The sequence below is a fragment of the Zosterops lateralis genome, assembly GCF_965231275.1.
Source record: "Zosterops lateralis genome assembly, chromosome: 7".
NCBI classification, from domain to species: Eukaryota; Metazoa; Chordata; class Aves; order Passeriformes; family Zosteropidae; genus Zosterops; species Zosterops lateralis.
The window spans coordinates 12,540,951-12,562,761 of record NC_139767.1 but is presented as its reverse complement, the minus strand read 5'-3'; the positions used below and the strand labels follow the sequence as shown (position 1 = coordinate 12,562,761).

General features: G+C 44.4%; 1 protein-coding gene across 1 annotated transcript in view; it reads right to left on the bottom strand.

The window, feature by feature from the left end:
* Nucleotides 1-21,811, bottom strand: part of KLF7 (KLF transcription factor 7) — a 59,569-nt gene that overhangs the window by 11,848 nt on the left and 25,910 nt on the right. Inside the window, exon 2 of the mRNA XM_083865800.1 lies at nucleotides 16,492-17,104. Within this exon, the coding sequence (XP_083721926.1) occupies nucleotides 16,492-17,104 (613 nt within the window). The remainder of the gene's footprint in view (nucleotides 1-16,491; nucleotides 17,105-21,811) is intronic.

The following is a 21,811-nucleotide window of genomic DNA, read 5'->3' as shown; positions in this document are numbered from 1 at the left end:
ACACTACCTAGTGATTCCAAGCTTACTGACTTGTAGTTTCCATGGGCAGCACGTGCATGAGAGAGCAGTGCAGCACAGTGGAGAGCTGCAGTGAGACAGTGGGTGCACAGGACCCAACATCTACATTGTGTGCATTGGAAGGTGTTATTTCTGGCTGGCCACAGCCTCATCCTGTGGCCTGAGCTGGGCCATAGGTGAAGCATGCCAGCTGTGCACTCACATTGCAGCTCCTGGGACAGGAAAAAAACAACATGTCTACACTCTGGCCAGGCTGAATGGGGGCAACCAAAGCCTCATGTCAAAAGAGGTCACTTGATCAGCAGGAAACACTCACATCAGACACATCCTGAGTTGCCTGCTGAGGATCCTGGAGAAGCAGCCTGCATACACCTGTTTGTGCACAGAGCCATGTGCTGAAACCTACTGGTCTGGAAGGGCTGTGTCACCAAAACAGTCCTACAGAAATGTTTTTAGCCCTTCAGATATACTTTAGGGTTTCAGTTCATCATGACTGCACACTTCTGTTAAAGCAGCCTCTCTTCACTGTGGCTATGTCCTGTGGTCCACACCTCATTTTAACCTTTTCATGTTCCTGGAGCACAATTTATACCCTGAGACTGGGATGCTTGGGGAGTAGGCTCTCTGTTCCACTTCTGTTTATGACACCTCACCCAACTGAGCTCTTCTTCTAAAAGTAGCCCCAAAGCACATTTCAGTACAGTCTGGCCCTCCATCCTCTATTTCATCCAGCCTGGTCCAATCCGGTAACTGGAGGACAAAGATGAAATGAAATGTATGGGAAACATGCAATAGTGAAGTTAAAATTATACATCATAACAAAAACTCCATCAGACTGGCAGCCCTGAAATCAGATCACTATTCTTTTGTGACTAAGAAGAATGCAAGACTAAATATTAGGCATCTAGTTACAAAAATAAACAAATGATTAGTACAACTTTCTCTTGAAAGCCAAAAATTTATCATTTGAAGGTATGAAAAAGCCAAGCACACAATCCCATTTACACTCCTGTGGCAAACACACAGTAGGTTTCCAGCAAAACATGATGGGTAGAGCTGGGCTGGTTCTGTAATGACCACCACACTGGTCTTTGGAACTTCTCCCTCCATTTTCCAGCCTCAGGCATTCTTGGTGAGCTTCATTTCATGCAGCTTTAGATATTGAAAGCCATCATCTGGCACTGCCACCTATGGAATTGTTTTTCAAGCTAATGAGGAGGCAAAGGCATGGGTGAATTGTGACACATCATACCCAGGCAGACTGGAATTGGAGGTGAATTTCTCCACTTTGAATGTGCAGGGAGCCGGGCAAGCAGGTCAGCTGCAGGCACCTGTATCATTGTTCTCCAGGACAAACCAGAGAACATCAGGTTTTTGCTCACATATTTAAATTGTAAACTCTGTACAAACCTTCACAAGAAATGTTTCCTCACAAAACACAGCAATGGGGATGTAGTTTCTACTCAAGATCCAGAGACACTCTGTCCTTGCCACTTACATCCCACAGGCACCCTCTAGGTCCCAGACATATTTCCCTTGTCCAAGAAGTAAGGCAGTGTTTGCTAATACAGTGTTTGCTAACATCTCAGAGAGGCAGTTTCAGCAGAGTGATCAGTAGAAACACTAGGTTACAGGATAGAGTTACCTACTCAAGATCAGCTGAGGACATGATCATAAAACTACAGCACACAATGGGCACATTATGTTTCTTATAGCTGCACTCTTTACTGCCAGTCCCAAGGGTTAAAAAGTAACAAGTGCACTCTCTTCTACAGAAATAATAAGATTTTAAAGAAGAAAACAATAATATTCAGACACCATTTGACTTCTGCTTTGTAGATAACCTAGGGCCATGGTTTTAAACCTCTCTTTGCAGCCCTGCAGGCTAGTAACATTTATTTTGAAATACAGAGGAAGGAATTTCCTCTCTATTCCCCGAATTTCAACAGCAGGGACTTTAAGAAGAAAATGTTCCAGATTTTGGGATGTGCACAAAAAGATCACAGAGTTCCAGTCTGATAGGGTAAAATCCTGGCTCCATCCAAGTCATTGATAAAATGTTCATTAGGTTCAACTTTCACCCTGTACCTTTATGGAATTGAAAGCAAAGATATTATGATTATCCATATCTATTTTCTTACCCCTCCCCAGCACTTAGTAAAACAATCAAGTAGTTTAAGCTCCCAGCCCTGCAGTGAGCTTCAGAGGAGAATCACAGTCAAAATCCTTGCTGCTACTTCTCTGTGTTAAAATGTGGTAGTGTCATGGGACTCCTTTAGTCCCTTGACATTCTTTTCTGATTTAGCCAAAAATGTTTAAAGAAACTGAGGGTAAATCCCCAAATTCTGCCTATATGCATATTTTGAAGGCCATTCAAAGCAAACATTCATTGCACTATGTTTGAAGAGCTCCTTAATATTACACAACTACACAAGGCTAGCATGTGAAAGTGTATTTAAGAAAACAACAGAAAAAAAAAACCCCAGCATGTGTTTTAATCCACTGAGAATTTTTTATATATAGTTTCAAAATCCAAGAAAACGTTGTCTGAAAGAAACACAAGTATTTCCTTCCTTTTTATAATCTGTAATTTAAAAACCATTTAAAATGAAAGTAGTTCTGAAAGTCTCGATGTCTAAAAATATGTATTGAAAGACAGTTTCAGCTACACTTGTTTCAAGACTGATGTTCCCAGAGACCTAGACAAACTGTAGAATTACAACCAAAAAAAAAAACAAATTAAATGCATTTTTTTCTTGTATTTTTGCTGTAAGGAAGCTCTGGGGGTCTGAGCTGTGTGAAGAAATGTGTGAAGAATCAAGTGGTGATTTTAAAAGTGTTTTAGTAACTTTCCTTGCTACCCTATGAGTGTTTTAATGATTTTTCTTGCTACCCTTCCTGAGAAATCCTTTTGGGACCTACTCTTCCTGGGCTGGTGAGTGGGACCATGCCATTGCAGGAGCAGCAGTGTCACTGTAGGATGAACCCAGGCATCCTCCAGAGGCCAGTGCCTGTGGGGATGCTGCTGCTGCAGACACGAGTCGCTCAGAAGTGCCAGAGGGTGGTGTGGTTTTGGGGGAGAAGCAGCCCCCCAGAGCACCTCACAGAGAAATGCCAGGCAGGCATCCCTGGCTGCTCTGCAGTTTATGATGAAAGTTCTGCCTCAGCACAATGAGACGCCTAATGTGGAACTTCACATTACCAATATTTTATATTTATGTAGCACTCTTCATCTCCAAGGGTCCCTGAGAGCTTTACAAGCTACATACATGGCATACCAATGAAGTCAAGCCATAATTCTTTTAATTAGCTGAACACAGCATAGAGCACATATCACAACAGAAAATGTTACTGCTCACTCCTCTCTTCCTATGTAAAGTGCTATATGAGATTTAATAGAAACATGTCTCAGAAGGACATTTGGGTTTAAGGATCCCTGAAAAATTAAATGTAATCAGACAGGTCTCCTTAACACCAGTGCCTGTCTCCCCTCATTACATATACACACTTTGTCAAATATGAGACACAGAAGAGGAGCTGTCCCAGACCCGCTCCCCACTTTCACACTAAATTCAGCATGTTACCATCACATGGCTCAGGCAGCTGCTCTGCTGGTAAGGTTACAAAAAAGCTGGTGAGCAGCTGCAGTCCAGAGCACAACAACATCATCCTCTTTTCAAGATTAATAAGTTCATTTCTTTAGCAAAAAGGAAGAGCAGGCTATTTAATACACACATCCTCTGGAGATCAATGCTAATATCTAAGCGTATGTGCGTGCAACCCATCAACCAGTAAAACTAATTACAAAAATCAATTTCAGATACTTTTCTGAGCCTTTCATTCCTCAATATACTCCTAATTGATTTTTGTTGGAGAATAGAAAGCCTAATTAATATTTTTATTATTTAAAAGGAATGCAAAGGAGGGGGTAATGGTCAGTGCTTAAGTGGCCCAGAAATGTTTTCTACACAAAAAAAAAGAGGAAAAAAAATAAAATTGGCATTTTATTCAGTTTTGCCACCTGCTGGAAAAATGGAAAAGCCTTTGAAAAGGTGACAAAGCATAAGAGAAAAGCTGGCAGAAGACAGTATGGGGCAGAAGAGGAATGTGACAGGATTGTGAAATACACAATGTGAGAAGGTTGTACCTATTTTTAGAGGGCAGGGATGATCAAGTGTAAAAGCAGTATATTTCCATGAATGATGTACAGCTCCTTTCATCCAAAAAGGTCAGCAGTGCCCTTACAGAGAGGTGACTCTGAACATATCTATATTAGAGATGGGAGATAAGAGGTTAAGAAGCAGACTCAATGTCCAATCAGTCTTTCTACAAACTTCAAAGCTCCGGATTAGTTCCTGAGGGCCTTGCCAAGGCTTGTCTACCAAGCAGCAGTCTTCAGCATGTAGCCATTCAGGACACAAAAAGAAACCAATTTTTGCAGCATTATGTCTTATGCACACACAAGCACCTAATGCACATCCACAAAGCCCACTTGCCTAGCTGAAAAGCTGAGAAAAGCAAAGCATGCAGCAACATTCAAAGAAATGGAAATGTTCCATTTTCTACTCAAGAGGCTGCATTTAACAAGCGCACACTGCTCTCCTTACTGAGCCCTGAAGGAGGGGAGGAACGCCTGGCTTTATCTCTTTGGGTCTGTGCAAGACTCCCATTGAGAATGATAAAGCCTTTGCAACGTGCTCCCCGTTCAAACCCCTCTCCACAGCTCCTCTTTGAAGGAAGCTCCTGGATGGTGGGGAGCAGGGCTGGGGGACAGATGCTGGTGCCAGCCTGAGCACACAAGCCCAACTTCTGCCCCATTAATTGCCGGCACATCCGCGCCCTGGGCCGGGCCCTGGGGACAGCAACAGAGCGGTAGGGACAGGGAGCACTCGGCAGCAACACCAGCAGCAAAACTACCTAATTAAGCCTCCCGAATGAATGCGGAGGGCGGAGGAAAATGAAAAAAAAAAAGGGAGGAGAGAGGGAGAGGGAGAGGGAGAGGGAGAGGGAGAGGGAAGAGAAGAGAAGAGAAGAGAAGAGAAGAGAAGAGAAGAGAAGAGAAGAGAAGAGAAGAGAAGAGAAGAGAAGAGAAGAGAAGAGAAGAGAAGAGAAGAGAAGAGAAGAGAAGAGAAGAGAAGAGAAGAGAAGAGAAGAAGAGGAGGAGTTGCTTGGCAACGGGCGGGCAGAAGCAGCTGTGCAGCAGGTCGGGCTGGTACCCAGGCGGCGGGGCCGGCCCATTAGCACCCCGCATCTCGTGCATTTCGTGCCGGGGTCTCCTAGTAACAGCCTGTGCACGCCGGGCTGTTGCGCTTCCCCTCCTCTCCTCCTGTTTCTCCCGATCACGCGAGGCATCGCTGTTTGCCCTAATTACACATTCTCTGCTGCTTCAAGCTGCCATTACTTAGGTCCCCAGAGGAGCAGCAAGAAATTTTTAAAAATGTCCTCTAATAAGGGCTTCTAGTTTCAGATTCCGTGGAGCTCTGCAAGCTCAAAGATGCAAAGCAAGGTAGCAGCAGCAGAAGGAACAGATGAAAAAGGAAAAAAACTTAGCAGCTCACTGGGTCAGATTTTTCCAGCACTCTGACACATGTTCTCTCCCCTTTGTTTTTTGTAAGGTATCTTAGAGGGTGGACAATAAGATAGCCTTTAAGGGACATAGTGCATATTTACATAATCCAGAACAGCATATCAAAGATGTGTTCCTTGGAAACCTACAGTTTAGCTCAAGAGTTTCTGAGAAATTCTAGACTATATATAAAAGCAAACAGGCCAGGAAAAATATGGGATGTATGTATCACAGACCCTGTTCAGAAAATACAAAAAAATTCAGAGGAACAGACTCCCCTTTTCCTGATGCTAACATTTTAAATAGTTTTGCTCCATCTTTTTGATAATGAATGTGAGGTTTGCTTATTCAAACTATTGCAGTGCTGATGTTTTTCATCATTTACCATCTTCTCCCTTTAGTCACTAGAAAATCAGAGAAAAGATAACCAAAAAAATTATGCAGACTGACAGAGACAGCACAGGAATAAAACACGAGGGGAAAGGAACACAGATTCCTTCTGATTTCCCATTTTTGTCAACAACAAAACCAGAAAAATATCCAGGATCTCAATCATTCAGATAGTGGATTTGATTTGGGGACAGATGCAAAAGGGAAATCATGTGCTTAGGCTTAAAGAATACACTGGCAAGTTCTCTCACTAAAGGCTGCCCTGGTGCCAAGGCAGAGCTAACTCCATGCTGGCAGGCACGTTTGAAGGAGATCTCACCTTTCCTGGTGCTTTCTCTGTCCTTGGGCACAGCTGGCAGGCTGCACCCAGCAGCACACAAGCTCTTTGCTGCTCCACACTGAGCAGGGCTCAGTAAAAAGGCCTCAGCAATGCTGCTGGGCAACCCTTGGTGAACCAAGCAGACTAATCTCAAGAGAACAAGGCAGCAAGGAAAGATAATTAATTTTACCAGCTAGGAAGCTTCCCCATCTGGATTTTGAAAAAGGCACAAAGGATTACCTGTCCTTAGCTCTAAGGGGGTTACATGCAACCAGCTGGAAACCACCCAGATCATTCATGCCGCCCGGTGAGTGTAAGTAGCCAAAGGAGAACACAAATGTATTACAGACATTCCATTGCTGGGTGACATTACGTCTTCAGGGAGAAAATTCAAAAAATAAAAGACGTTTTCTGTATGAAACATTTTTACTAACACATTCAAGCCAAACAAAGCCCAAGAAAAAAATCACCTACAGGTCTCACAAAGAATTAATTATAAAATATCACTCATATGGAAGTCAGTTTACAACAGATCATAGCTTAATCCATTCAAGTTAATTTTTACCCAGATATTCACAGATAGAAGTCTTCTATTATTTTCAACTACATGGGCCAAGCTTTTAGCTAAACTTATTACACTGTGCACAGTTCTTTTCTCCCCGCCTCTTTCCAACACACACACTCCAGTTTCTAAAATAACAAACAACCGTACTGGAAAAAAACTCAAATGTGGAAAATTTCACTCTGAAGAAGGAAAGGCTTTGCAAACTGTACAGGTGACCAACAAGATGTACAAATGGAAGTTTATATTAACTCAGCTATTAAGACCTCTCTGTGTGTGGTGAGAGTCCAGATGTACAGGAGGAAGGAATAAATCCCTGCTAAGCCTCTGAATGTGCATGGCCATACAGTTGAGTACACCTTCCTTTCAGAACTCAGCTGGGCATCAGCTTTTATCTCGAAACTCATGTTTGTCATCATTAGCTTAGCTAGTATGCCTGCAAATGGTTTTTCAGCACTCAGTTTTTGCAGCCACAATTTTCAGTTCTGAGTTTTGAAAGCCAGACATCTTCAGGAACAAATCTACCTAACACAACATTTGTGTGCTTATCTGCAAATGGGGACTTTTGGGATTGCAAACTGGCCTGCAGTGTTTTAAAGACTTTGATTCTTATTAAGCCTTCTTATCATGTTTAAAGCTGGCCAGTGGAAAGATTTTGGTTCTGCAGTCATTGTCCGGAAACAGGTGGCTTCACCCACTGTGCAAGAAGTTGATCCACACACAGAGTTGAGGTATTTATTTACAGTTCTGTGCAGAAAGAGGTGCTGGGTGGCAAATCCACAAAGGTGAGTGTAGATGTGTCACCTATTGCTTTAGTGAGAATCTGAATCACCACACGTATTATGAAGGGAGTAAGCCCCTTTGAAATTTTGTATGGTAAATTTTATCCAGTTGACATTGTGGTGGTAAAAGGCGATTAAACACATCCGAAAGGTAATGGTACGTTGAGAATGATCTGTTATTCCTCTTACAGATCAGTTTGTCCAAGACCCTGCTCAAGAGGGGTTAAGATTTTTTTGTCAAAATGCATGAATTTTTGACTTTCCTCTTAACATGGGTTGCCACTTTGCCCTCAAGAGGATTTTGTGTGGAAATATATCATGGCTGCCCAGCTGGGGCACAGCACTGAATGCAGTTTGGATGGAGTCTGGGCACAGCTCACAGTGCAAATCCTATGGGACATAGTGCCACTCCACTGCTGGGCTCAGTGCCTGCCAGCAGGCATTGCAGTGGGACAGGCTTCCAAACCCATCTACCCAGGTCCTTCCCAGCTGTGTTTTGGCCTTCACTGCCTGCCGGCCAGGCAGACATGTTGTGACATCACAGAGCCCTGTGCGACAGCAGCCTGTGATGTCACATTGCCAACACGTGCAAGCCCATAGAGCCTGGGCAGCCACTCAGCCAAATATCACAGCTGGAACTCCGACCAACATGGCAGGCCGAGGCAGACCACGTGTCAAGATGTCGCCCTTACAAAAGACCAAAAGGAGGCTCATCCTGGTGGTCTTCCTGACCATGGTGCTCCACAGGCTGTCTCTGCCATTCATTGTTTCCACATGTACGCCTGAAGAATGGACCAGCAGCCTCGACCCTTGCAGTCCCAAAGATTGGGTAAGGTTCAGGATGGACATCATTCCCGAGGGTCCGAAGAAACTGCCTGTTGCAGCCAAGAGCACGACTGCTGAAAGGACCAGCACCACTGGCCTTTGCAATTCCCAGGACGAGGTCAGGGAGAAGCTGGACATGGCTCCTGAGTGACTGAAGCAATCGCCCATTATCCCAGAGAGTGCAGCCTCTAGCCTGCCATATCCTTTGTGCCAGTTTTGGAACCACCTCGCCCCTTGACATGACCTGGTTGCTCAGGACGGCCTGGCAACCTGTGGGGCTGCTCAGCATGGCTTGTATTGCCTCCTGCATCTGGAGAAATGTGAAGAAACCTCATGGGCCGGGAAGGTGATGGATGTCCTCATCTTCAGTATGGACAGACTGCTGGAAAAAGAGCACCTTGAGGTGGTCCAAACTGTTCTACAGGGTGGAGGCCAAAACCAGCCTGCCATGCAGGGCCATGAGGCTTTTCTACCACCTGCACATGAAAGAGCTCTTTGACACCAAGGAACCAAAGACAACTGACAAAACAACCAAGATAAGACCAGATTACAAGGAAAAAACAACGCCAACTCATCAAACTAGGGAAAGGGTAATTTTGGCAGAGGGAGATTATGAGCATAGACTCACGGCGCACTGATTCAAGAACTCAAAAGTAGAAGACTACTGAGCAAAAGGAGCAAATAATTTAACCAAAAGAAAATTGAATAATTATTAATGACTTAATAATATGAAATATGACTTGTAGCCAAGGAATATTAATGCCTTTGTTCCTGTCAAATGTTCTGTGGGACTGGCTAGACCAATTGGCAGCACAGAGGTAAACCCATGTAGGCTGCTGAATTGTGAAAAGACATTGCCACAGGTAGAGAAGCTGGCTGTAAAAGTACACCATGTAGATGCCCACATACCCAAGAGTTGGGCTACTGCAGCAATGAACAGGTGGATCGGGCTGCCAAGATGAAAGTGTCTCAGGTGGATCTGGACTGGCAACATAAAGGTGAACTGTCTTTGGCTTGGTGGGTCCATGACTGCTCAGGTCATCAGGGAAAAGATGCAACATGATGGGCTCCTGATCAAGGGGTGGATTTAACCACAGGCAGTATCTTCCAAGTCATCCATAACTGTGAAATGTGCTACAATCAAGCAGACCAAGTGTAAAGCCCTTGTGATAGGAGGACAATGGTTGAAATATAAGTGTGGGCGGGCCTGGAAGATCAATTGCATCACACTCCCATGAACCCACCAGGCCAGGCACTACATGCTGACAATGGTGGACACAACCACTCGTGCCTTACACCACTGCCCAGAACACCATCCTGGGCATAGAAAAGCAAGTCCTGTGGTGACATGGAACCTGAGTCAGACAATGGAACTTATTTCAAAAATAGTGTCACAGACACCTGGGCCAGAGAGCATGGGACTGAAGGGGTGTCCCATATTCCCTATCCCTATCAGGCCAGTCTCCCTACCTGCAGCTGGTTTTTGCTATAAGGTGGGCTCCGCTTATGCCATTGTGCCCATGGTTTCGTTTGGGACCCCACCCCCTTGGCAAAAGCACAGACACCTCTGCTGTATTTAGGTCAGCTTCCATGAAGCCTTGTAGTTCATCTGCTCCTGCTTTCAATCCACATGGGGTGTGAAAGACAGGCTCTGGATTAGGAGAGGTCCATCTAGGCTGCTGGCTACTATCTGCCCAGATATGAGCCAGACTCAAACACCCACACTGCGCTTAGGAAAACCCTCTAACGCAGCACCTGCTTTTAAGATGAGAGATAGTGCACTTGGCTTTTCCTGCCCAGAGCACTTCACGTCTCCCAGTCATGCCCACCTCAGCCTAAAACAGCATTTCTGAGCAACCATCTCCAATTCATCCCTGGTGTGACCTCAAATACTTTAGAAATGACAGTGCTTTTGGACAAATGGACAAGAAAATAATAGCTTCTTGTTGTTAACTTGCCAATTCTATCCAGTGCGGGACAGCAGCAACACAAAGGGAAACTGGCAGAAGCAAATTAGTGGGTTTTTCTTTGGGTCTCTTTCTGTGATCTCTATCATTGCCCACTGGTTGGGTGCTTCACAGGGGCTCAGGAGTGGATGGATGGGTATAAAGAAAACACTGAATTACAAACTCAAGAAGGCTCCTCTGTGCCTTACCAAGGCAGACTGCCCTAACACTTGGAGGCACATGTGCTTGCCCTCCTGCAGCTGCTGAACAGACAGAAAACATCAATTTCTAGGTCTACCTTGTGCCAGAAATCTTCTCATATGGCAAACAAACAAACAAATAACACCTATTTACATTTTCAAACCCAAACAATAAGATTGTCCCATGCTATTGATTTGGCAAATGATGGAGCAGAAACGCAGGACTGAGAATTCAGGTACTGACAACTAAGCTATGGATGAGCACCACTAGTGTTTTAAATGGCAAGGGCTGCTTTTGGCAGGGGCCATCCTCCTGCTACCTGGGTGGTCCTCAAAGATCATTTCCTAAGTCTAAGCTCTAACGAAGTGAAGCTCTGACTCTCCACAATGAAATCAAAACACTCCCCTCCAAACTTGCCAAATGGCTAAAAGGCTTCAAGATCAGAAAGTTATAAGGAGCTCAGGATCAAGCTGGGCTTATTTTAATCAGCTTTGATAAAGACTTGTTATGTTTTTACACAAAAAGCTTTTTAGAAGTCCAACATCACAACAAAAACATATCTTTCCAAATTGGTTAAGCAACTGTACTCCCCCAAAAATGCAGCCCTGAATGAAGGTCTTTCATACACCCTTCTTCCTTCAATTCTCTGGCTCTCATTTCCAGTAGTGTATTCATCTGTTCCTTCAGCTGCTGCCACTGGAGCTTCAGGATCCTCCATGTCCCCTTGGGCAGGTTTCAGTCCTGCACACAGAGCTGTGGACTTGCCACAAAGCTATGGGCCTCTGTACAACAAAACATCTGGGGCTTTGGCTTTAATTTCTCCTATGCCACCAATAACTGCTCTCCCAAATGCTTTTCCCTAAGTCATTATTCAGTCTTATATCCTGCAGAATTTGTGCTGTGCTTGGCTACTTGTTTTTCCCTTCTCTTCATTGGCTTTCTGTTCCCAGATGCTACTACACTAAAACAATACAGCAATGCAGCTTCCCATTCATGTGCTATCACTGACAGAGTCTTTATTTTCTCTGTTATTCCTTTACTTTCTACTCATCTTCTTTATCTGTCATCCAGCCTACTCTCCTCAACTTTGTCCACTCCAATAGTTTACAGATTCCAGATATTTACTCTTTCACCTCCAAGACGTGGGAAACCTTCTCTACTATTTTATATGCTGTCGCAAAAATCTTCTGTTGGTTAATGCTCTTTCTAATCTATTGTGTGTCTCATCTTTTTTTTTTGCAAATGCAGTACTTTTTTTTTCCTACAGGGTGGATTTGTTTGTTTTAGTTACTCTCACTCAGCACTTTGGATCAAAGAACCATATAATTTAAAGTAAGATGTCTTGACAATGTGAAACAAACCCCACTTGAAGAAGTGCTATCTTGAGATCACTTGTAGACTAGTAACATCTATTTACATGGGTATTTCCCACTTGTTTAGCCCTTAGAAACCTAAATATAGATGTGAGGTGTCCAACTGTTGTTTCTCAGACTTAAGCTTCAGTTATATCCAATCCTGGTTCTGGATGGATAAAGAAAAAAAAAAAAAGGCAAACCTTCTGGTACTCATAAAACCTGAAAATTTGCAACTTCTGCAAATCCTGGCAGAACCCCATAAGGGTAATTTTTTTATTACTGTCCCAATCTTAAGAATTTCCTGGCCAGTTTTTATGGGATGCATCATCCCCCATCAGAAAGTATCCACGCCATCTTATACCTTCCCCTGCACATTACTGAAAGGAAGGCTGATAGGAATGGTTTTGTCAGGAGATAGAAATCTCCAGCAGTCTTTGATCTGGGAGACACAGTCACATCCCATGACTAATCTTTCCATAGGTCACAGGCCAGCTCACCCTTATACTTATTTGCATTCAGACACTCTCCAGCAATATCCTGTTTTCTAATTTAGGAAGTACTGATGATTATACATGGGGTTTGGCTCATTGGAATTCCTTCCCTCTCCACTCTCCATTACATTGACAATTCATCTCCATGCATGTGTGAAGGCAGGATGAAAATTTTCCTCTCTCAAAAGAGAGAAAATACCATTGTTAGCACTGATGTCTGCTCCATGAATAACTGTGAGAGAATGTGCTAGGGTTGAATTACCATGCCAGTCCTGGTTTGCTCCTTCTTCAGATGTTTCTACCTCACCTTCACATTGGTAAGTGTGGTTTTTCCAAACCTACAGCTCACCTTTTCCTCCCTTTTACAGGCCCAGCTGCTATTTCTTCCCTGAGGGGCTTCTTTGCTGCACTCTGGCAGTCAGTCCCACCACTGCTCTTAGCTCCTTTACACACCCTTAACTTCAGATGCCCCAGCTCGCCTTGAGTTCAGTCAAATATTTTCATTTCCCTTTCCATACAGACAGTGTTTTTCCCTTTCCCTTCCAGATTAAATTCTCTCCCACACAGATGATTGTTTTTCCCTCTCCAAAGGTCATCCAGAAGGTGGTTTCATAACCAGTTCAACCACTGATGGGCCTTATAGCGCTGCCCTGATTCTCTTGCAGATGAGATATGGGACAGTAATGTGGAAGATGCACCAAGTGTAATATGGGGTCTGATGGTCCCTGGGCTTCCCAGCAAAGCAAAACCCCAAGAGAGGATTGTTCCCAATCTAGCAAGCTGCTATCAGCCTGCATTGCCTGCAGCCCAGCCTGGCCCATCCCGCAGCAGCGAGGAACAGCAGCCAGCGCCTGTCTGGTCAGCCTTACATATGAACGAAAGGAATGCAGCCTCCTTCCGCTGCCTTCCACCCCCCACCCGCTCCCCAGCCCGTGGTTTCTTGTTTTCATGCACTGCAGTAAATCCCTTTGATCCAGCAAGTGGACTTTGCACGTGCAAGCTGGGTGACCAGCCCACGTCTGCCTCTGTACCCCACACTGGGAGCTCTTGTCTGTCGGGGCACTCACACCCGTTTACAGAGCCCACACTGGCAGACTGCTCTCGCATGACACACTAACAAACCACCAGCCAAAGGAAAATATCTTGCAATCATTTCAGACCCTCTGGCTCAGCCACTGACTAAGCCAAGTGGCTACTAGCCATTGGCACTGCTGGGTGCATTCACAACCCACAGCACACTCAGCTAAGGCGTGGAAAAAACAAAGCACCCATGGAGAAAAGGGCTCCTTGTCCCATGCCCTGAAGGTTGCATGGGAGAGGACACAGGCCTGACATTCATAATTCAGTCACAAATATCCATAGCTACTCCCCTCTGTCCCACTTACCAGAGGCAGGGGCCCCCTGTGGGGAACCCCACTGAAGAGGTCAGTGTGAACACATTAAATGTCTTGATTGTACCAGCTCTCATTTAAGGCATCCAATGGTCGGTCAGTGTGTTTTTAGGGAACAGAGCACGTAAGCATTATGAAGGGCTCTGAATGATTTTGTGCTCCAGACTCAAATAAGCTGTTTAGGTAAGCCTATCACACTCCTCCCCTCAATTTACTCAGGTTGATCCCAGGATGTAAATGTTCACAGGTATTTAGACAACCTGCCTTCTACAGACAAAAATGAGAGACAGGTTTCCTGTTCCCAAGTTCTGCATCAAAGATGTCTTATAACAACAAGGCTGCATTCAGTCCTGATCACAAAGGGAAACCATGCTTTCTACAAAGCTGTGCACAGCTAGGACATGGGCAGGGGCAGCGTGGTTTTCCAGCTGTTAGGACAGGAGAGATCATCATTCCAGGTTTGTATTCCTTCTTGTTTCTTGCCTTCCTGCTTTCCTAACAACCTATGCTATATGCTCAGGACATGGCGAATGGAAACAGAAACACTCCCATAATTTGGGGCTGTTTAAACCACCGATGGTTTAACTGGCAAGATCAGAGGGGTAGCTGATCCCACCAGGTGAGGTGCTGGGAATGGGAGGTCTGGGCTCTGCACCCAGGCGGCTGCAGTCGTATCATCTGATAAAGGTCTTCCCTATCTGCTGGCAAAGGCGGACATGCCTTTCTCACCACATCCAGCGCTGCTGTGGATGGGCAGGCTCAGCACACCATGGCACCACATACAATCCAAGGCTGTTCAACAGAAAGATCACAGGGCCAGTGAGAAACATTTCTCATCATGTATTAATTGTAAAATGTAAGATTTCACATGGTAATGTTAGAGGGGAAAGGTTTTGGCCTCAGAAAATACAACCAGGCCTAAGGCTGGGTTCAAAAGCATGCAAACTCTCACAAGATTTTGACACCAAAGGGCAAAGGTGCTGAGAGATTAGTAGTTTTTGCAAGTGCTCCTCATGACTCCTTGTCCATATCCCCATCTGTGTGACAACACCAAGAAAACTTCACAAGTTTACCCTTTCCAGGCTATCATGTCATATCGCTGACTAACTTCAGGAAAAGCTGTGTAAGACCCATCACTTCCAGCTTGAGGATGAACATGGGGGTCATATCTGAACAGACAAGATCAACAAGGTCAACAGCTCTGCCACTCTTCATTTGTGCTTTCATGGAAGGGCCATCGTCTGCTGGAAGGCCTTGGCTGGGATGTCCCACTGGCCAGCCCCAGCAGGGACAAGCTCTCACAGCAGCATAGGCACTACAAGGAACCAACATTCTGACCATGTTGATGCTGATTTTAAAATTATTGTACTTCTTTCACTGGCTTTCAAATCACTGAATCACAGGTGAGGTCACTCCTGGCAAGGTGGCTATCCCCAGTAAAAGCACTAGAAAGCCCATATAAAAAGATCAATGCCTTTTATGTCTTACTATGATTTATACTTCAGACCATGTAATTTTTACAGTGCTGCTTAGTATGTGATGGATGCAGCTCTCTTAACAACCCACATATTTATCTGATTTACTGCGTTGGTCCAACGTGTTATTTTCTACCTTGCAAGAACAACCCTACTTCTAGGAATCTGCCTGCATGATAAGATCGTGAATTAAATGTGCAGTTATTGTAAGAGACCACACATTTTACAGTAAAATTGAGAAAACCGATTATAGCAATCCCTCTGGAAACAAGAATAATCACATGATAAGACAGTGCTAATGGGAATTTATCATCTCTCATCACGTGTGAAGCTTAGAACAAAGCAGCAACGTGTGTGAACTGCATAGCTATTAATGCCAATGAATACCAGCTGAAAAGCTGCTGGGGACTATGAAGAAATGAGAGGAGGGAACCTGAACAGCCAGCCTAAGCCAATGCGGTATGCTTCAACTGGCTTGCACACAGATGTATATATAACATTTGTAAATGTTACCCAAAAAACCAGCCTGATATCTATCCATACATCCTACTCCCTTTCTACCTACACTATTTAATTCAAACTCCACATCATTCTTTTATTTGTTCCCACTATATTTTAGGACTGGAGAAATCCAAGATCATGAGTATCTACATGAGTGCCTACACAACTACATCTACACATGCTCCCTCATGCACAGAGTATTCCTAAACTGTGTATCTAAAATCTGAAACATATTTCTCTTTCTCCCATACAAAAGGCACCAAAACCCTACCCACGCTATTTTCTATTTGAAGAAAATAACACTTGACTAAACTTTACATTTTTAAAGTTATCTTGAGGAAGTGAGTGCTAAAAACCCAGTGACATGCACATAGTTTTAACATAAATGATACATCTCCATCCCTTAGGTATCCTAAAATTACTCTGCATCAAGGCCCCATAACACATATGAAACCCCAACAGGTATTTAATGGTAGATGGTGAACTCCTCTGTTCTCTTGAATAATGGGTACATTTGCTGGCCTACCATATTTTCCACTGCCCTATTTCATAGACAGAAGCTTGGACTTTCAGAAGAGATTTTTTTTTCTTTTCTAAATGAGAATAAAAGGAGATGGTTACGGGTAGGTGGCAGGAGGACAAGATGAGAAAAGCATCCTACACAAGTACCTGTATGAGTCCTCTGGTGAGCCTTTAAGTGGGAGCTCTTTGTATAAACTTTCCGGCACCCATTAAATTGACAGCGATGAACCCTCTTCTTGTTTTCTGGGGATGCGTCTGTCCCTGCACCTCCTTGCTCACTGTCACTTTGCCCACTTTTTATTGTCCCTGCAGTCGCTGTTGCTACACCCACTTTCACAGAGCTAAGTGAAGTTTTCTTGGCTACCAGTTTCAACGTCACTGTGCCATCCACTGCTGTGAGAGTCTGTGGGGTTTTTACGAGGTGGCGGCTGAGCTCTGGAGAGGAAGGGGGGGTTAATGAGGTTACTGCATTGAGCTGGGCCTGGTTGACGGCTGTGTAGCCCTCTGTGGAAGAGCTGGTGGACTGCGAGCTGAGGCACGTCTCAGACAGCAGCTTGTCACGGGACAGGATAATGTCCACGTTGGCGCTTTTGTCACAGGTACTCGTCTCCACTGGTAAAAGGATGGGGTCCAGCCGTCGTATATTGTCCTCTGCATCTGGGGCTGAGGAGGCGTGAAGGAAGCAGTCCAAATCCTCACCAAAGGTCTCAGAGATCTTCCGTGGTTCAGTCTGAAGGTATCGCTCCAACTCCAGGCATGTCTGCAGAAGGGAAAGGGAGAGGGGAGGGAGAGAAACCACTGTTAGAGCAAGATTACAGCACAGCTGCCACCGAGGGCAGCAGAACATGGTCCAGAGGCATTTCAAGACAGCACTCATCAACACCAACATCTTCTCGTGAGATGGTCACACATCAGGAGACGTGAAGATCTGACACTTGTTTGAGACTGCTCAGAGATAGTCTGGGAATACCCACATATGGCAGCAAGTATTATACTAGAAGTGAAGATAAAACAACCAGAAAGCATCCACTACATTTTCATTAGTCTGTACATTGTTCCATGGGTACCAGGGCCTTCCCAACTTTAAGTATAATCTGTCTAACAGTCACTTCCATATGAAACTATCCCAATAGACTCATCATTTGGGCACATACAAACAAAAAGTCACCTCTCCAAATAACTGCTTCCTCTTCCTTCACAAACATTAACTTTCTCTCCAAATTTAACTCAGTGTAGTTGGCCGGGGCCCAATCATCCTTAAACAGCAAAATTCTGAAGTGTGGCATTTAAGATAGGAGGTAGAGAAGCTTCCAGTGAGACCACAGCTTGTTTAAAGGGCCTGAAAGAAGGAAAGGTGACAGAAACAAAAGAATCTACTGTCAGTTTTAGTGGGAGTTTTGGCACATCTGGTCAAACAGAGCTTCCTGTGTACAGGACACCAGACTTGCACACAAATACACACACACCCCTTTATTAAAAAGTAGGTGAAGTTGCAGTCAAAGAGGCTGCCATATAAAAATGTGCTCCTGCACCTCTACAGCAGTGATCATCAGCACAAGAATGGGACGAGCCTCCTACGTGAATGTGCCTTATTATCAAGTGCCCTGAGCTTGCCCCAATAAAGCCTTCAGCCACCAAAGCACTGCCCCAGTGTCTTCCACAGCCAACATTATAAATTTTTATTGTTTATAGAGAACCATTTACTGTAGTTTCAGGAGATTTTAATGGAGTTTATTAGCACTGTTTCTCATTTCTTGTAGCTTGAAAGGATAGCTGGTTTAATACCACCACTGTGATTTCACAGGGCTTGGAGAAAGAGACATTCTAACTAATACATTTTAGAAACCTCTAAAAACTACTCCTCAGAGAACACTTCTATCAATATTAAGAAAGGGGTTTTAGTAAAAAAAAATTAATCTATGGGAGCTGGTGACCCAACTACCTCTCTATCTGGAGAGTCCAGCATCTGATCAAGAAATAAAAGCTTCATATGACCAGAGGCGAGACAGACTTCTGCCTTCTGAGTATGAAGGTCCCATCAACAGGAATAAGTAGGCCCCACTCATGGCTCTCTAGGAACTGCCAGGTAATTTGAGATTATTACTTTCAAAAGCTCCCAGGAAGCAGCACTGGTGGTTGCAGATACAATGTGGTGGGATGACATTCAAGTTCACAACAAAATCTGCCACACTGTTGTTTCTTTTTTTAAATAATAGCTGATTATAGATCTGAGCTGTAGAGATGGACAAAAAGCAACAAAACAGAATATATGCAGGTGAGACATGCTATATTCAGCATGTGTGTTATATTCAGAGGTATGAGACTGTGTGTAACAGGCCTGGAGGTGGGACACTTACCAACTGTACTTGCCTTAAGCAACTTTTCCATTTTCTTTATAAGGTGCATTTCTAGGACTATGAGAAACAGCTTTAGCTGGGAATCTGGTCTCCCCCCAGATAAATCCTAATGGGTTTGGTGAGAAGCTTTCCAACATGCCACATAGTCTTTCAGTAATAACCCCCACCACCAGGAGAGGCAATACCTTTTGAGTTCTCCACATCATGTAATTTGGGCTTTCTGGTCCACTTAGCCTTCATCCAATGGGGCAGAAACAGGTTTAGGGGCCCAATAAATAAAAGGCTTCCAAAGGAAAGAGCAAGCATAATCACAAATTAGGGGTGGAAACGGGGAGGGCAGCAGCAGGAGGAGAGACAAGGACTCAAGGCCATTAAATCTGATGACAGTGACATGAAATTTCAATTGCTGTGGCATCAGAAAGCTGCATGCCAGCTCTGGGCTGCCCATGGAGGAGAGGCGAGCAGGAGGTGCTGCTCCTTTAAGGCATCACTACCCCATGACAACAATAGTGGGCCTGACAGTTTTTCCAGCTTCACCATTAATTTTCCATAAAGAGCAGTTTCTCGATGAGCCCTTTTCAGGCAAAGCCTGATGCTTCACAAACCTGTAATTATTCCTGGCTCCCCCCTCCCGCAGCCACTGCACCTGTGCCATTTCAAGACACCAGCTGGTCATGTCTTGCCTTCTGCCTCTGAAATCCAAAACCAGTGGATCAAGCCTATCTCCCCATAGAAGGGGGGAGAAAAACAACTCAAACAATGTAACGCAGTCCCTCCCACCCGCCCCCCTCAGTCTCTCCACCAAGTCAATAGCAGGGAAGAACCTATCAACGCTGAGCCAGAAAAGCCCTGCACCTAATCTGCATGGCAGACAAAGCCTGCTGAGGGGTTACGGCCACAGCCCTTCCCTTACCTCCCACCAGGGCCCTACCTGCTGCTGTGCTTTTTTTTTGGTGGCAGAAACAAAGCATCTTTCCCCAAATGCACTTCCCAGCTTATGCCAAGTACCTTATGCAACCTTCTCTCCTTGTGGTCCAAATGTCCCAGGGAGTGGTGAGGAAGGGTTTAGAAACCAGCCTGATTTCTTTACTCCTTGCCCTGGCACGACAATTTTTACACCAACAAAGCCCACCACCTTGTCTTGAACTCTGCCCTGGAGAAACAAGTCAGGCTGAGACCACCAAGGTCCCCACTCCAGGCTGGTGGACCACCAGGAGGGGCAGGAAAATTCTTTGGTCTCCATTCCCACTAAGTTATTTGCCACTGAGCACATCAAAAACTACTGGGTTTTTGTTGTTGTTGTTTTGGTTTGGGTGGTTTTTGTGTGTTTTTTTTTTTTTTTTTTTTGTTTGTTTGTTTGTTTTTTGCGGGAGGAGCAGGATATTGGCCACTATCTACAGAGATACAAATCCAAACTGCTGAATTCAGAAGATGGTAAATCCCTACAGATGTCCTACTTCCACTACCAGCCTGGTAGGAAAAAAATTCAAGAATATCTCAGACAGGAGTGAGCTGCTCTTGTCATGCCCTTATCAAAGTTTTGCTGAACGTCCAGCTTCTCCTCACCACTACTGCAAGAGAGAGCCCTTTGTGTAACAAATGGAGTACATAACACATGACATAAAGTCCCACTACCCTTTAGTTGCTACATTGCAGGCAACATGGTGAGTGTTAAACTTTCATATCCAGTGCCTGTACCATACACAGCAATAAAGACTTTAAAAATTGCAAAGGGAAGAAGATGGCTCCCTTCAGGAATAAAAGAAGATCCATAAGACTGCTGTTGGCTGTCAAGCCAGTTCCACTGACTAAGGATAAAAAAGTGTGACCCACTAATTCAACTGATCTGCCCAGATTAATGAGGGTCATTCTCCTTGCACCTTGCTCCTCAATTTAACCAGTTAAAAGAAATGACGATTCATGGCTGACAAATAATAGGATGTGACTTTGTGAGACCCCATACACTTGAAGTAAGCCAGATAGAAAAGGACAACACTCTGGCATGTGGACAATCCTGTCAAGACTGCCTTCTGATTTTTCAGTTTCGGATACAATTGCGAAAAGTCTCACTTCCCCAGCAGAGGAACATTTCCATCACCTGCAAGAAATGCTGTGTGTTCCAGTAACTCAAAACATCTCTTTGCTCTCCATATTACACTATCATCCAGGTCCTCTGGGGCACATGTAGTGGCCCAATACATGTAAACTGCACACCATGACACTTCCATGTGCAGTACCATATCCTTCAGACAGTACAAGACAGCCACTGTAGAGCTATCCTATGCCTGGTAAGGACCTACTTCTTGGTAGTCCTTTCAGAGTTTGCAATAGCATCAGTCCAGGAAAATTCAGTGTTCAGTACGTTTGTCAATTGAGAAAGGTATGACCTCTAATCTGGTTGGATTCTTACCTCTAAAGCTCATTTACTGAAAGTAAAGATTATTTATGAAACACATTGAGTATGCTCACCACTATGAAATACAACACAAGAGAAATCCAGCGTGTGTCTCTGACAGCAGAGATGTGATGCATGTATTCCATTTTCAGCAGAGCTTAGTACTCACCTAACTCTACAGCCAGAAATCAAGATAGTTTTACCACTAACTACAACAAGACAAACCTCAGACTCTGCAATCCCTCCCAGACTTGCAGATACTGGATTTGATTCAGAGTCTGTATTTTAAGGTGTCTATCAGCTATTCAGGTTAAAGGTGACCGAGAACATTCAAAATGCAGACATGAAGGAGCTGGAGTTATGATCACTCATGATGCTGTTGTTTGACTTCATCTCTCTCCCCCAGAGAGGAACCAGGAGGAAGGTTCTACCTGTGACCACCACCATCATCAATGTGCCAAGCCTCAAGGCAGAGTATCTCCCCTTTAGAGAACGCCAGGGGAAAGATATGCCGAAGGCCCAGGAGCCTTTGCAGAGACACAAGTTTGGCATATAGGCTCATGTCCAGACAGCTCTGGAAAACCTAATCGCACGTGATGAACCAAAATACAGTCCCGGTTCTCAGGGTATAAATCCAAACTTGCTCCAATGAAATGCAAAGAACTAGTCTTGGTTGACAGCCATGTTATGTATTGGAATTTCATGCATACATGCA